Source organism: Penicillium soppii (genome assembly GCF_028829465.1).
Source record: "Penicillium soppii strain IBT 18220 chromosome Unknown utg000004l, whole genome shotgun sequence".
NCBI classification, from domain to species: Eukaryota; Fungi; Ascomycota; class Eurotiomycetes; order Eurotiales; family Aspergillaceae; genus Penicillium; species Penicillium soppii.
Genome location: NW_026643234.1, coordinates 3,314,116 through 3,329,688, shown reverse-complemented (window position 1 = coordinate 3,329,688; position 15,573 = coordinate 3,314,116). Strand labels below are relative to the sequence as shown.

General features: G+C 46.5%; 8 protein-coding genes across 8 annotated transcripts; 4 read left to right on the top strand and 4 right to left on the bottom strand.

The window, feature by feature from the left end:
• Positions 1-3: 3 nt before the first annotated feature.
• Positions 4-715, bottom strand: N7529_004667 (GNAT family N-acetyltransferase; the record flags this gene model as incomplete). Its single annotated transcript, XM_057240194.1, has 2 exons — positions 4-254; positions 328-715. 2 exons carry the CDS (start codon positions 713-715, stop codon positions 4-6), a joined length of 639 nt encoding a protein of 212 aa, XP_057099489.1.
• A 1,119-nt stretch (positions 716-1,834) lies between these two features.
• Positions 1,835-2,325, top strand: N7529_004666 (uncharacterized protein; the record flags this gene model as incomplete). The annotated part of the gene is made up of 3 exons (XM_057240193.1): positions 1,835-1,900; positions 1,970-2,081; positions 2,138-2,325. The coding sequence occupies 3 exons, from the start codon at positions 1,835-1,837 to the stop codon at positions 2,323-2,325; spliced, it is 366 nt and encodes a 121-aa protein (XP_057099488.1).
• Positions 2,326-2,693: 368 nt separating this feature from the next.
• Positions 2,694-3,679, bottom strand: N7529_004665 (uncharacterized protein; the record flags this gene model as incomplete). The annotated part of the gene is made up of 2 exons (XM_057240192.1): positions 2,694-3,603; positions 3,666-3,679. The coding sequence occupies 2 exons, from the start codon at positions 3,677-3,679 to the stop codon at positions 2,694-2,696; spliced, it is 924 nt and encodes a 307-aa protein (XP_057099487.1).
• Positions 3,680-5,496: 1,817 nt separating this feature from the next.
• Positions 5,497-8,145, bottom strand: tyr1 (uncharacterized protein; the record flags this gene model as incomplete). The annotated part of the gene is made up of 5 exons (XM_057240191.1): positions 5,497-6,925; positions 6,979-7,078; positions 7,128-7,392; positions 7,439-7,738; positions 7,792-8,145. 5 exons carry the CDS (start codon positions 8,143-8,145, stop codon positions 5,497-5,499), a joined length of 2,448 nt encoding a protein of 815 aa, XP_057099486.1.
• A 761-nt stretch (positions 8,146-8,906) lies between these two features.
• On the top strand, positions 8,907-10,100 carry N7529_004663 (sugar phosphate isomerase/epimerase family protein; the record flags this gene model as incomplete). The annotated part of the gene is made up of 1 exon (XM_057240190.1): positions 8,907-10,100. The coding sequence occupies one exon, from the start codon at positions 8,907-8,909 to the stop codon at positions 10,098-10,100; it is 1,194 nt and encodes a 397-aa protein (XP_057099485.1).
• A 983-nt stretch (positions 10,101-11,083) lies between these two features.
• On the bottom strand, positions 11,084-11,263 carry N7529_004662 (uncharacterized protein; the record flags this gene model as incomplete). The annotated part of the gene is made up of 1 exon (XM_057240189.1): positions 11,084-11,263. One exon carries the CDS (start codon positions 11,261-11,263, stop codon positions 11,084-11,086), a length of 180 nt encoding a protein of 59 aa, XP_057099484.1.
• Positions 11,264-13,140: 1,877 nt separating this feature from the next.
• Positions 13,141-15,024, top strand: N7529_004661 (FAD-binding oxidoreductase; the record flags this gene model as incomplete). The annotated part of the gene is made up of 1 exon (XM_057240188.1): positions 13,141-15,024. The coding sequence occupies one exon, from the start codon at positions 13,141-13,143 to the stop codon at positions 15,022-15,024; it is 1,884 nt and encodes a 627-aa protein (XP_057099483.1).
• A 122-nt stretch (positions 15,025-15,146) lies between these two features.
• N7529_004660 (glutamate synthase) lies at positions 15,147-15,329 on the top strand (the record flags this gene model as incomplete). Its single annotated transcript, XM_057240187.1, has 1 exon — positions 15,147-15,329. The coding sequence occupies one exon, from the start codon at positions 15,147-15,149 to the stop codon at positions 15,327-15,329; it is 183 nt and encodes a 60-aa protein (XP_057099482.1).
• Positions 15,330-15,573: the final 244 nt, after the last annotated feature.

Here is a 15,573-nt window from a genome sequence, read left to right as displayed (position 1 = left end):
TTATTATGTAGATTTTGGCATCCGAATCATGATCGTGACTCTCTCGGCTCCAACTCCACCATAGTTTGCTAGGTCCATGGTGAAGTCTTGGACGCGTTGAAAGCCATTCCGCTCATACAAGGATCGCGCCATCAAGCTGCTCTCAAGATATATGGGAAGCTGCTTGCTATCTGCTTCGGCAATACCCCAGTCTATAATTTTCTGGGCGGCACCTCGTCTTGAAAATCGAGGATCCGTCATGAGCATGTCCAAGTCTAGAACATTCCTGCGTGAGCAATCTCCTTCTAGCCATCAAGACTCTTACTAAAGGCATGGGAGGAAACATACGGTAGAAAGGCTGAGTGCCCATGAAATCCCGCAGATATCGAGAAAGAGAATGGTGAAAAGTCTTTTTTGCTTCAGCTTCCCATCCTACTGCAGGTTCTTGAGATGAACCCAGCTTTGGGGAATCCATTTTTGCTTCTTCTCGCCCGTTTGGATAAATCTTCCACTTCGCGCAGGACAGTATATCCCCCGTAGCTGGGTCGAAAGTCTTTTGAAAATAGACTTCGGGATTGTTCTTCAATAGCTCCAGGTTCTGGAATCGTGTCTGTTCTGCAGTCTCAGGAGAAGGTGCATACAGGATGCGAGCGGTCATGGACGGAAATGCATTGAGTTGCATTCTTATGTACTCTGACATTTCAGACGATTCTAGGGGTCCGATGGACAAGGACATGGTGAAATTAGTTATTGGTCGTTACCACGGTCATCAAGTGTGAGGATTTTATTTTGACGAGTGTTGAACGTCCCTTTCTCTGCTTTGGTGGAGATATGGATGACGAGGTACAGGAAGTGGAGGAATCGCGGGGAATTCATCGAAACCACTCCATTCGATTTTGTTTTGGATCGTACCCAAACTTTATTTGGGGGAGACACGAAATATATCATGATGTTGAGGTTATTGTCCCGTGATGCTATTTGTGGATGGCATCAAGGCGAGTCACCAAAATCAGTTTGTAAAAGAATATTCCTTCCATTCCTTGTAAGAATAGCCAGTTGATTTCGCAGACACCTACTTTCTTCATGGAATACCAGGGACGTTTGTTACCAAAGTGGAGTTGTATAAAGATTACAAATTAATACACCCCGCTACCTACACCTCTTGCCTTGCGTGACCGGGAAGCTGTAGGGATGCTAAATGAGTGCTATTTACTGCACAATGCTTGGGGTTTGGTCATCGATGCTCAGAATGGGATGTGGGCAATGGATCGATCGGAAAGGGGCTGAAATGGTTGAATCGTGCTTTGTGGTCTAATTTTCAGATTTTGATGAACCATGACTTCGTCCGCTACCTCCCAATAGCACTACTATTAATTTGTAGTCCATTCCTTTTATACAAAAAGCAAAACCATTCAACAGTGAGGATTGAATGGTGGTGATGCACCCAACCATGAAAATCCCCGGCGTGTGGCGTGTGCGGCCGGCAGCCGAGTGGGTCTCGCAAGAGTGAGATTCGGGGGTGAGAATTACGCCGAGGCACCTTCATCAGTACCTTGTACCTAACTACCAAAAATGATATTCCTTGCGAGTCCGGTCACGAAGCAGGACGAACTGTTCATCCGAAATCCCGCTTGATCGCAGCTCATTGTATAGTGTGGCCTCCACAATGACTGGAAGATGTCAAACCATAATTATAGCCGAAGATACATGCCGAGGTTAAAGTTGACCTGGATACTGTAGGATCAATATCATCTATCTTTGAGAGACTTTACTTTCTCACATCTGCTCCAGAGTTCTGCTCCAGAGTTTTGACCTCTATTTTGAAAATCATTTCTTGTGCTTCTTAAAAATAAACATGCCAAACCCTGCTCTCCTAAAGGCTGCCGGATACGGTTCACTTCTTGTTGCCATAAAGCATGCAGTAAGTGTCGAACGAAATATCAACGAGAAAGCTACACAATAATAGAACATAATCTCACTATCTGTATAGGCTTCCGGAAAACAATTCCAGCGCCTCCGCCAGTTTCAAGACCTGCCAAATCTTGCATACACATGCAGTACAGTCGGATGGTATCAAGGCAGTGGCTACTTGATTTTAACAGGTACAACTTACCCTCTTCTGAAACAAGGAACCTTTTTTTGACATGTCCACATCTAGCTCTCCTCAATCTCCATTGGGCAAGAAATCCCAAAGCCTTGGAAGAACCACTGAACCGTGCCATGGCTGGCCTGCTTGTCCTCATTGCTTGGGCTAGCTCTGGTTGGTATCTTCGCAGAGGAGTGAAGGCGAGCGGAATTCTCACAGCGACTGCCGGTATAATACAGGCCTGGGCAGCCCTTCTCTGATGCTCGTATTTAGCCAGTTGCAGGGCATTGCTCGGCCTGTAAAGTCTGGCATAATAATGATGTTGTATCGATCCTTGATTTACTTTGGAATAAATTTATAAACATATCTCTGTTCATGAGAGAACTATCGTACATTTGTCATCTTAGTTACGGTGGATGTCGCGAATTGTAAATCGTTTCTGTGCCACGGAACGCCAAATATCGTTTGGACCATGGATTGAACCATGCTAGGCGAGTTTTTAGATAAAACGTCCTTGAGAAAGAGGACAAGCTAAGGTTCTTTCTTTAATTTTTGAGAGGCCAGTTTCATAAACCCTTCAAACGTTTAGAGAGCATAGAATACATATAGTGGTGTCCCATAGTTGACCTTAATCGAACGCCTTCAAGGGTGTGGGCATGTTCAACACCATCTGCGCATCCTTGAGGACATCCATCCGTAGAATGATGGAAATGCCCAATTCACCCAGGAGTTTACTCAATGGCCCTTCACCCTGAGAGAGAATGACGTTCCTAGGGAAAATGCATTGCGCCGCCAAGAGTGGATTTGTTTGCACTGCCACCTGGTGCCATTTGTCGTCGATTTTGTTGATAGCGTTGTTGGTTCCGATTGAAGATTCCGACGGGATGGTCTTCAAAGCTGGAAGGGGTACGTCCAGTGCCAAATCGTGTGTCCCATCGGTCGCGGTGACCTCGGCCTTAATGTTGTGAGCGTCCATTTCCAGATTGATTTTGGCGAGCCATTTAGGCAATTGGTATCCGTATACACCTCGTACTCGAGCGATCTCGGTATCGACAGGTAGAGCCAGCACATATCCGTAGAAAGTTTGGTTCCATATGGAGGTGAGTAGTTGGGTGATGCTGTAACTATCTTTGCCCGGCTGACGGACGATGATGGCGATCGAGACCTCGTTGTAAGGATCATTGTCACAGACGAGGTACGAGTAAAATGTTAACGCGACTAAACCGTAACCGGGCAGCGCCATGATAGGCTCCAAGGGTGCTGGAAGCTTAGACTTCAAGGAATTGAGGGGCGCGAGGAACAGCAGTTGGACGCTCCTGGTGCGATAATAGAAATTGGGTGCGTATACCTGACCGACCCTCGAATCGACTAGCTTCTTGGGTATCTTCCGAAAGAAGTCAATTCCGAGTCCAATGGCGGGGTCGCGAGATACCTCCTCCAGGTTTGGGTTCATGCGGTAACGGTCATAGTAACCGCCTTTGAGTACGTCGACCTTCTGATCTCCGAATTTGACTTGGGTGGTCGGTCCCTTTGAGCGTCTACGTATCCATAGAAGATTCAGTATCACGTTAAGATGAGCATAGAGTCGATAGAAACTTACGGTGCGAAGGCCATTGACGATCGCTGGCGGTATGCTATATAAGAAATCGAAGATCTAATTGTCCTGTTCATCGGGAAGAGCAGTAAGAGGTGGGATAGGCTGATGTTGGTCTAGGCAACGCTGTAGAGAGTCTTCTTTATTTACCAAAGACTCATTATTGGAATTTCTGGAGAGTATACTGTATTGTCCTGTCCATGTCGGAGTGATTGTTGCACCGTGGACAGAATCAAATCATCGAACTCACTGGAATCAAACTCATTGTCTGCCGAGCCTCGGTTCGCCGCGTGCCTGCCCTATGCGCATAAATAGTCCCAAATAGGAAGTTTGTTACTTATGAATCACTGTTTTCTCTACTTTGTGAAGGACAATGGGGTCCAAGGCTCCAAGGTTCTATATTTTGAGGTTACTAGTTTAACTCTTCTGAAATTTGAATACTGAGACTCGACAGAATATGAAAGGGCTCAAGTGCGGTCTACCTCAGCTACTCCGTACTCCGTACTCCGTAGCTGGATTGACTTTGTGTGTAGATCGGCTGGATCCACAGTAGATCCACAGTCGAAACCATGCCATGGGTCGGACGGAGCGGGTGAACAAACTATCCGAGACAATTTTATTGCTGCATAGAATGTTATTTGACGGTAAAATGATTGAGCAGGTATTAGTTACATATGTAACAAGGTAGCTCTTTCAACTGTGTGGAATTAATAAATCTTGAGAATGGAAATCTCTCCGAGTACCGAGCACTAAGGACATTTTCTATCAATCCTGCCACATTTGAAGCTTCAAGATAGAGCGAGTTCCTTTGGGAGAGTTGGAGCATCACCAACCGTGTTATCGTAGCCTTCATCCCTGGCGGGCCCTTGCGCGGTGACAATGGGAAGAACAAAATGATGAATTTCGCGAAACACCGCTATCGTGTCATTGCACACAATCAGCGTGACCATGGACGATCTACTCAGAGATGGGAGAGAGATAAGTGTCGCACGGGCTTTTTCATTTGGACTTTTATAGCTTTTGACATACTCATACACAGTTTCGCCTCTCGTATACTACACCAACTTCCTCATCCTCCACGTTTTACAATCAATCAAGCAACACTTTACTATCCCTTTATTCGTATTGTCGCATAAATTTGAACCCCTCAGATATCCACAAGATCTTCCAATCAGAAAACCTAGAAGAAGCGTCCCATTGGTCTTTTAAAGAAATCATGCGGCATCCCGAGCACAAGACAGCAGCACTGAGTGTGATATGCAAAGGCAAATGCTTCTGCATTAAGTTGTCTCCTGGAGATTCGATCAGACGCCAGGATTTTTTCAGAAATATCTCAGATTGACTGAAGATGTTTGTAATGATGATTACTTTGATGTGTCTGACGAGGCAAAGCAAGATCTACAAGATTGGATGAAATCAAGATAAATTGGACTGTTTATTAATTGCGGAACCTGTGTTATATCGGCCAGTCAGGTGTGTTTCTCGTTAAGCTGGCCGCTGTATTTTGATTTCTTCAGCGCAGAATTGGTTGTACTCAGTTTGTGGTTTAAGTGGGAAGATTAGACAGGAAGCCCTGTTTTCGACATCCTATGGTCCTATGTGCTGCAACTCTCATTGATCAAAACTATATAGGCATATTCTGGGTTTGAAACATTTGGTGAACACTGGCTATGAGGTTGCAGAGTTGAATGACAAGATTACATCAGTGCTTCGACATCCATTTACTCGAATAACCCACTCAGAACGGAAAAACGGTAAAGACAATAGATTACTCTCTTACAAGTCCGAAATCGCAATTAACAAGACGATTCATCGCTTTGAAGGCCAATGGTGCAGGCTAATGATGGAACACTTGTTTCATCGAAGCGTAAACCTTCACCTTCAGATTGGATGACCACACAGGTGTCTGCCCATCATTCACAGTGTACGACACCGACTGGGCCACCTTGCCTGGAGCCCGCTTCTGGAAGAACAGGGCGTGCTTCCAATCGATGAATACTTCATAACCATCATCCTGGTCATGAATGAGGATAGAAGGTGTTGTACCCTTGAACCTCCTCTCCAGCGAGATACGGATTTCTTTCCCCCAAGTATTATCAATTTTGGAGTTGAAGACAATTTGGTTCTCGGCCCTTCTGATAGAGAGCAATAACAAGATGTCGCCATCTCCGTTTTTGCCCTCATTAAGATATATCTGGGTGTTGTCGATGCCTGAGGTCTTGGCAGGGGTCAGGTTCAAGCTGGATGAGTCGATGATCACCACACTGTCGGCCTTCAGGGCCTGCTTGAAAGGCAAGAAGGAGTTGACCTTTAGACTGGCCTTGGGAATCAATGCTACCACCGGAGGTGCAACTGCCACGGGCTGTTTGAGGCTTGGGTTCAGAGCGCCGCCTGGTCCTCCGGATATAGTAGGCTCTTCCTTGAAATTCTCCAGCTTCGGAGGCTTGGTGGGGTCATTGTAGACAGTTGAGTCGTTGGTGCTTCCAATGATTTCTAGATCGAGGGCCTCCACCTGGTACGAAGGCAGTTCCTTGCCTCCCTTAAATACCCTCCAGTAAGCCCTGTCCTGGATGAACTTCAGAACGTCATCTCTAGCAAGACTAGCCAAGTCCTTGCCTGACTTGAGAAGAGTGATCAAGATTGGAGTGAGAGAGATACTGGCAGTAGACTTGATGTTCTTGCTCTTGTTGTCCTTGCAGTTTCCACATGCGAGCTTTCCTGATTTGTCCTCTGGCTTTTGACTGAAGTTGTATATCTCAGTCACAAGATCTAAAGTTGCGTTGTGTGTTTTTCCATCCTGCGAGATGTAGATGCGAATCCAGAAGGGCTCACCACCATCAAGAGCATATTTGCGATAGCGAACGCTGAACGAATAGTCGAGGGACTTGGAACCATCCGCCAAATAATCCACTCCTTTGATGTTACTTGTGGCATCGATCAGCTGCTTTCTCGATACACCGTAAAGCTCGTTGATGGTTTTTCGTAGGGTTGAGATGAAGGTCTCGGAGGCGTAGCCTTCAGGCTTGTAGTTCCAGGTCTGCAACTCTGGGTATGTATAGCCAAGTTTGTAAGGCCAGCGAACATCTTTTGGCTTCAAAAGAGTTCCAGCGATATCTTTGTGGAATGGGCGCAGCTCTGTATTGGGGGTAATCTCCGTGCCATCAGGAAGGCCAATTGTTTCTTGGAAGAATGCGTTGACTTTCGATTTCTCAAACCACTTATCAGGGTTGAGGGCTTGCCACAGGGCAAAGATGCGATCGATATTACTAAAAATTTGTTAGCATTCGGAAAAGTCATATATATATGGAAATAAACTTGCCAATGATGGAGCCAAAATATAGGATCGAATGTAGCCACTGGAATCTGGGACATGTGTCCGTTAAGATCACCACCAACCCAACCGTGAATGTTGTTGTGGACTGGAAATGTCAGATCGGCGTGGAGAAGATGAGCATAAAAGAAACTTACTATACTCGAGATTGATGTCATTTTGAACTTCCTGATTGTCCGACAATTGGGCTGTGGTTGCAAACGTAGGATACTCCATGGGAACTGTGAGCAGACGGTATACCATTTCTGCAGGCTGACCGTAAGGAGTGTCGTCCAACCAGGCCGGCTTCTTCAGTGCTTCCTGCACCTTGTAGTTGTTCACTACACCGTACTTCCATGTATGAGTACCGGAGGCATTTTCGCCCACATCCGGCCAACGGGTTGTTCCGATACATTCACCGAACTATCTCGGTCAGAATTGTCTTGTGATTTTGGAACTAAAACCTTACATATAGCATGTCTCCATCCTTGACCCACGGATCTTTGAAGTTATCCATGCCAGCAGTGGACATGGGTTGATTGTTCGGCATGCGGAATTGGAATAGGGGGTTGCTGATGTTCTCTTCGCCGGTACCATCTGAGGTGGGAACAAGAGTATAAGGGTACTTGCACAGATCAGGGACTGAAGTGGACACACCCCAATCCCAGAAAGGCAGACGCCATTGGTCGGCTGCTTCCTTCCACTGGGGACGTTGGTCCTCAGCAAAATTTGGCACAATCTCCTGACTCATGATTTCGTAGAGACGTTGCTGAGAAGCCGTTAGTTTGTTTGAATGCCCAGGCCATAAGAGGGATCAATTACCTCATACAGTGCTAGATAAGCACGATGCCAGATTGGAAACAAGATGTTGTTGTGAGTACAGTAGCCTCTCCCTTCCGCGTCTTTGGAGTCAACAGGCTCATCCCACGGCACATTAGGCTGCCCGTGAATTCCAGCAATTTGGAAATACGAGTCCCGGTCGTGAGGATCGATCTTTTGAAAGCGAGACAAAGCCATCACAAATAGCTTGACTTGTTTTTCGTTGGCGGGGTTATTGCTCCATGAGTCGATTTCCTGGCGGATAGGAACTTCGACCTCAGGACCCAACTGGGATGGGTCCTCGGAATTCACCGGAATTCCACCGATGGGATAGTACTTCCACTCCGGTGTTGACATCTTTGAAGAACGTGGCTTTTTTTGTTTCTGTCTGGTATATATGATGTGTTTGAAAAGAAACATCGGGAGAGGTAATTTGGCTGGCGGAACTTGATTACTTATAATCACGACAGAATTTATATGAGTAACATTGCAACTAACATTGGTTTTTCTTTTTTGTTTCTAATTTTAATTTGGACTGGCTGGAGCTGCAGTTGTGATGTCCAATTGCGCTAGGGGCAACCAGAGAAAACTGGCTCAGCTAGTGTGCATGCATACATGTGCATATAACTAGGCACGAACCTAGGTATACGAGGGTTGTTGTATTGAGAAGTATGCATCATTATCACCACACATACGTATCCACAGGGGCATTTGTTTTGAGGCTTTTGCCAAGTTTCAATTATGAAAAATGAAAAGAACATCCGTCCACTAGCTGACGTCAATCAATGTCTCTGAGCTCAGCGCGCCACTGTTTTTGGGTGACGCCAGCTGCATAATCCTCCAGCGCAAAATCTATGCACTGCATGTTCGTCCCACATTACGGGCAGTTTGTAGCGCCACCGCAGAAGACCGAACTTACGTTGTTGGGAGATCATACTATGATTCGAATAGTTACCTAATCTCCTCGGGTTCATGCACTGGTCTATCTTAGAGGGCAGTTTTACATTCTTGTCGTTGCACCATATGTATAAGTTATCCCCTGAAATCAGGTCATCTAGACTGCGACCTTATTCATTCGACAATCTTTCCGATTTTAATTTTCTATTTGATATTTCAACATGAAGTGTAAGCCAGCTATCACGACAGTCTCTCTTGGATCATGCAATTTTCATAGCATCTTTGTCAAAATTGATGAGGCCGCACGAAATGGAATCAACGCAATTGAACTCTTCATCGACGACCTTGAGGCCCTCGCCAGAGACATCAGCCCAAAGCCTGGCACCTTGATCCCTTCTCGTGAATGTATATTAGCGGCTGCTTATCAGATTCGCCGCCAATGTGACAGGTTAAACATCATTATCCTCAACCTCCAGCCCTTGCGATTTTACGAAGGTCTGGTTGATCGCAAAAAGCGCAACCAAATCCTAGATGAGGTGCTTCCAGTATGGATGGACGCGCTCAAAATCCTCGGCGCAGACACCATTTTGGTTCCCTCCAACTTCCTACCCGAAAACCCCGCGACTGAGCTTCCTCAGACAGTCGGCGACTTTAACATAATTGTCGAAGATCTGCGTGAACTAGCTGCACGCGGCGCTCAACACGAGCATTCCATCAAATTTGCCTACGAGGCACTCGCTTGGGGAACGCACGTCAATACATGGGAAAAGTCTTGGAAAATTGTGCAGGCGGTTAATCGCCCCAATCTAGGCCTCGCCCTGGATACGTTCAATATTGCCGGCGCCATTTACGCCGATCCCACCACTGAAGACGGTCGCGTGGGGGACACGGCTGAGGCTGATTTGTCCGCTTCGCTAGCTCGTATGGCCACTACTTTGGATGTCAGCAAGCTGTTTATCGTCCAAATAGCTGACGGAGAGCGTCTTGCCGAGCCACTCCGCGCAGGCCACCCTTTCTTTGTTGCCAGCCAGCCCAGCCGACTGAGCTGGTCTCGAAACTGTCGGCTTTTTCTTTGTGAGCCCGACCGTGGTGGCTTTCTACCTGTTCTCGCCATACTAAGAGTCATCCTCGATCTTGGTTGGACAGGATACCTTGCACATGAGGTTTTCTCGCGTTCATTGGCAGACAGCCATCACCAAATACCAGCCTTACATGCGGAGCGGGCGAAGAAATCCTGGCAGAAGCTATGCAAAATCATAGAGACCCAAGCAAATCAATCCAATTTTCGCAGCACCAGTGGATTCAAAGTACCAGGCATGGGATTGCTGGACACCGTGATACATGAGGTGGAGAGGGGATTGGACACTGGATTCTCGTTTGGGCACAGCGTAATACAACAAAATTTGCGGAAATAAATACAGCCAGATTCATTTTTTTATTAATATTTCTATAGGGTCAGCTTTCTACTCGCTTTGAAGTCCAAGCAACAGGAGATCTGACCAACAACCTATGAAAGCATACGGTGCACTGAACTACTCCATCATATTTCAAGCTACGAGCTTGCCACATTCGATTGTAGCTTTCGAATCATTATTACACTTCAGATGTGAGGTATCAATACTGCAGGGATAGAAAAAGGTACTTGTGTGTTCAAGTAAAAGCAAATTTCTCAGTCAGCACTTAACGATATCTATGGCCACACCCGTATTTTACCTGAACAAATACGGTCAAGCTGCATTCTTTTCAGACACTCATGGTGCAGTTCGATGAAGCCATTTTTGCCGACAACAACACCATACATATGCTAGGCACATATTTGGGCTGGCTAATCATGGCTGGCTGATAGGTGATGGCCGTGCATATATGCGGGGCGATCGCAATGTCACTCCTGGGCTGAGTTGGCACCCGCTGAACACGAAAAAGGGAAATCTGGAAGTCGTTACATTATAAGGAAAAGTTGTGACACACTTTTAGAGGTTTCAATACAAAATAAGAGGAAATATCATTCAACTCGTCGGTTAAGCTGCCGCTGGCTGTTGGTTGATCTCACTCAAATACTTGGTCCATTTCTACCAATGTTGTCCCAGTCAGCTCCTTAGTTTGTGAAAATAAACAAATTGAACATTGAAACCATTGAATATCCCATTGATGGGATTTGTATTTAGCCTTTGAAATGACGAATTAGAATGGTCACACAGAGTTCCGGTGCCTATTATTCCAGTTAATGTTACGAATACATCGGTTTACACCACAACTAGCCATAACATATGCCATCCTCTTCCTCTTGACCCAAATCATAGAGAGATACCTCTAAGAAGCACTGACTTCAGACTTTGACTCGGTTCGTTTCTATATATCGAAGCAAGCTTTAGTCTGTTTAGATCATTGCATTAAGCATTCAGGGCTCGGGCTCGCTTTGCGCATCTGGATTTTCCATAACTGGAATCATCGTCCAGCGAAACCCAGAGGAGGGACGCGGTGCATATGAAAGAGCTGTCCGACCATCCTGATCAAGTATTTTGAGATTGACGATCGACACTTTCCACAGTTGGTAGAATACATCGTAACATCCAGTCATGGCCACAATGTGACAAGGTGTTCTTCCACAGATATCCTGATAGTTGACCAATGATTTGTGGTGCCGAGGGAGGAATTCAGTGAATCCAATATAACCCCCTAAAGCTGCATAATACAAGCATGTGCATCCTAGGTTATCAATCAGCCAAATGTGGGCTCCAAACTGCACTAGAAGCTCGACCGTTTGTCTACCGCCAATGAGAGCAGTCAGGTGTAACGCAGTTTGACCCGAAGAATTGATTGCATTGACTAATCCAGGGTTTGCCAAGAAAAGGAATCTTTCAATAGACCTAGCCCCGATGCTGTTATTGTATTGCTTGGTCGCTTTGTGCAGTGGGATTTCGCCATCTGGTCAAGCGACTTGGCGTCTATCTTTCCCGAGTCAATGAGTAATTTGGTGATATACTCATTACTCTTTCCGCGGCCAGATAGAGAGGATAAAATTCGAAGCGTTCGGACTGGCTATCGAGGTAGGGGGTAGTTTGTTTGTCCAACAGCAGTTGAACAATCGTGAAATTCCCTCGAGCCGTTGCGGCGTGAATGACACTCCACGCCTCCGGCCTAGAACTGATATTGATTAGACTTGATTTGAGTATTCTGACCAGGCTTTCATTTTCTCTCTTCACTGCTGAGTGTAGAAGGTCCAAAACGAATTGAAGATCATCGATTTTCAATACCTGGAGGGCTTGGGGAAGTAGCTCAAAATCACAGAATTTGCTTTCTGAAATGGAGCGTTATGTTCTAAAATATTTGAACAAATTTAGTGTTTCTTTCTCTGCAAGCAAGAACAAAAGGTGTCTCCATGTTAAAATCTCGCGATGAGATACAGTAGGCCCATTGCTAGGTTGATTGTTTTAACGAGTGCCGAGCCATATGGATGAAATTAATTAAGACTTTTCACGCCTTCATGTCTGGAACTGCGCCTTTGGCCAGTGAACGATCGAATATTGAGTAACTCAGGTAGGTCAAAATGATTTCTGATATCCTTGGCGCTAAACGGTACTGATAAGGGCACAACAAGGCAACCAATATGTTTGTAGTGGTTGCCGTCCTTCCCCCGAACTCATCCAATTTTGCGACACTATCAGGCCATGCAATCGGTCCATGATGCTAATCGTGTGTGACAATATTCTCCGGTGGTAAGGGATACACTTTTTGGAATCTCTCGTTGAAGCCCCGCTTAGCTGCCTCAGCTTCGCTATAGTATGCCCAAGCCTCGAAAAAAAGATGCTTTGATTGGTTCGTTAGTATTCCCCGAAAGAGGTTTTGACTACCAACCCCTCTATGCTCTAACGAAGATTGAAGTTCATGGGTAAGATGGGTCCCCTAAATGGACTTGAATTTTTTGAAACCAACTTTCAACGCCCTCGTATGTGCCTGGATGATTCATGCCAGATTAGGAAATCTTGGGAACGAATACGTGTGGAGACCGGTGGGTCTGTGGTTAAGGAGTTCATTATGTTAAACCACAATGATTCTCCAATCTGAGGATCTCCGCGCCAAAGATCAAGAAATCAAGAAATCAAGAATTAGTTTACAAGATGGCGCGGGTCACTATGTCCAAAAAATGGATCCGAAACGTTGATCCTCTGGACTCAGCCTAATGGCCACCCATCGGTCTTATATCTTGGTAGGGCAACTAATCGTATTCGTTTGAATTAAAATAGTTTCAAGATCTGCAGATGCAAACGGCTGACCTCCATGGCTGAGGCTCTATTGATCTTGCCTTGCTATTTTGATCTTGTTTTGAATAGGACCCATATCTCTGCCAGGAAAGCAACAATTATGACATAGCCCGCTCCTTGCCCACATATAAGTTTGCATTGCGACGCCTTTTTTTATACTGGTACAGACGAATAGCATTTCTCCTCGCCCGAGATGCTTCCCGTCATCCTTGCCGCCCTTTCTCTCGCCATCACGGCATCCGCATCTCCTGCATGCAAAGTGACCCCACATGATGCAGAATGGCCTGTCCAATCAGAGTGGGCGTCTCTCAACAGTTCTATCAACCACAAGCTTCTAAAAACTGTGCCAGTGGCTTCATCTTGCTGGAATGGAAATCCATTTGGCTCGCCGGTCAATTGCAGTAACGTGAAGTCCGACTGGGAGAACGCTTCGTGGCAATCCCGATTCCCGGAGTCGATTGACTATCCAATCTTTGCAAATAATTCCTGCCTGCCACCTGATGCCTCGGGTTACGTCAAAGGTCGTGGTTGTTCGATTGGCGGCATGCCACAATACATTGTCAATGCCACTTCCGAAGAGCAAATTGCAACAGCACTCAAGTGGGCGGCTGCCCGCAATATCCGAGTTGTTGTTAAAGGAACCGGTCATGATCTGAACGGAAGGTATGCCACATTCGTTGCAAAGCACTATAGGTCTTCATCGCTAATATTTGATGCGTGGTGCTTTAGGTCAAGCGGTGCCTTTTCCTTGTCTATCTGGACCTATAATCTGCGCAAGTTGGAACGCCACACTTCCTGGAAGAATCCCTCCACAAACAGTTCCGAGGATGTGTACATTGTTGGTAGTGGCCAGCAATGGGGCAATGTCCTCGATTTGGCCCTCGCGCAAGGCAGAGTGGTCACAACAGGCCAAGATCCTAGTGTCGGACTCGGCGGCTACATTCAGGGAGGCGGCCACGGACCCATTTCTCGAACCTACGGCCTTGCGGCTAGTCATGTCTACCAGATGAGAGTGGTAACGACTGAAGGCCATATTCTGGTTGCCAACGATGCCCAGAATCAGGACCTGTTTTGGGCACTCCGTGGTGGCGGTCCAGGTCTGTATGGCGTGGTAACCGAGTATGTCATTAGACACCATCCGGCACCTCAGAATGTGGTCATGGGCAATGTTCTTATCGCACCCAAGGACAGCAGCAACCACAGTGCAGAGAAATCCTGGGATGCAGCCGTGACACATCTCTCTTCCCTTCCTGACCTTATGGATGCCGGACTCGCAGGAGCCGCAATGGTGGCCGTAGGTGACATGGCTGTATCATTCGGGTCGCTCGATCAGTGGACATCGGGCGTGGTGGTCAAGCAGGTCTTCTGGTCATTCAACTCCACTGCTGCTGCGATGAAGGCGCTGGTGGATCCTATTCTAGCCAATGTCACCAAAGCGGCTGGTGGAAACAGCAGTATCTCAATCTCATTCACTGCATCCAATTCCGGGAACTATTCCTCCTTTTACGATGTTATTTCCGGCAGTTCTGGAGTGGCCGGTGGAGAGAGCGTGGTATCCAGCCGCCTCCTCGGACGTGCTGAGCTTAATGAAACACCTTCTCAGAAGCAGAAAGAATACCTAAAGATTGCGATGCACTCGCAAAACGAAACAGCCGGAACCTATGCCACGGTCGGCCTTCAAGGTGGCCCTGGTGTACGAAACACGGCTGAAAAGAATTGGGGTGCATTGCTTCCTGCTTGGCGTTCCGCTTATCTCCATTTCATCTCCAATGGTGCTACCGTCGACTCCAAAGCTGCAGGCTCACCGAAATTGGCCCTGCAAAAGGCAGCCCGGTGGAATGAGGCCAAGGAGCGGATGTGGAGACAGTGGTCGCCCAATTCAGGTGCCTACATGAACGAAGCCAATCCATACACCAGCAACTTCCAGCAGGACTTCTACGGCTCAAACTACGAGCGTCTCGTGCAAATCAAAGCCAAGTATGACCCTACCTACAGTCTTTTCGTTCTCTCGGGCGTGGGAAGCGACGAGTGGAATTATGATTTGGATACCGGACGACTCTGCAAGGGTAACTGGTAAGGTCCACTTTTTAACAAGCTGTGCATAGAGGGATTCTGAGGTTTACAAAATCAATGTATGAAACTTATTTTGAATAATAATAAATGGGGCTCGAAACAGTTGATTGAACAGCCAACGATACAATGACTGGTCCCGCTGGTCTGGCTGCTGCTGATCAGTTGAATTGTGATGGTCACTCTGTTACCATTTATGAGCGGGCTGACCGCATGGGTGGTCTTCTCATGTACAGTGTCCCCAGATCTTCTCGCAACAAGAGAGATCCTGCATTTAGGAAGCGGCGATCAATTGGCGAAGAGCAGAAGTAATCATGAATGATAGGAATTTTGTAGAAACCAATGCACGCCATACAAAATGAGTGAATGTAGTCTACTTAAATCACACAGCTCAGAGGTGTTTCGTAACTGCTACATGTGATAATCCCCTTAACACGGGGTTATGAACGCTTTAAAAAAACTCATCGGCATCGTGACATTCAAGGAGAATCGCATATGTGATCAAGCCAGAGTACGTCCACCACTTAGCCAGTCCTGGTATCCAAATTGGCATCTT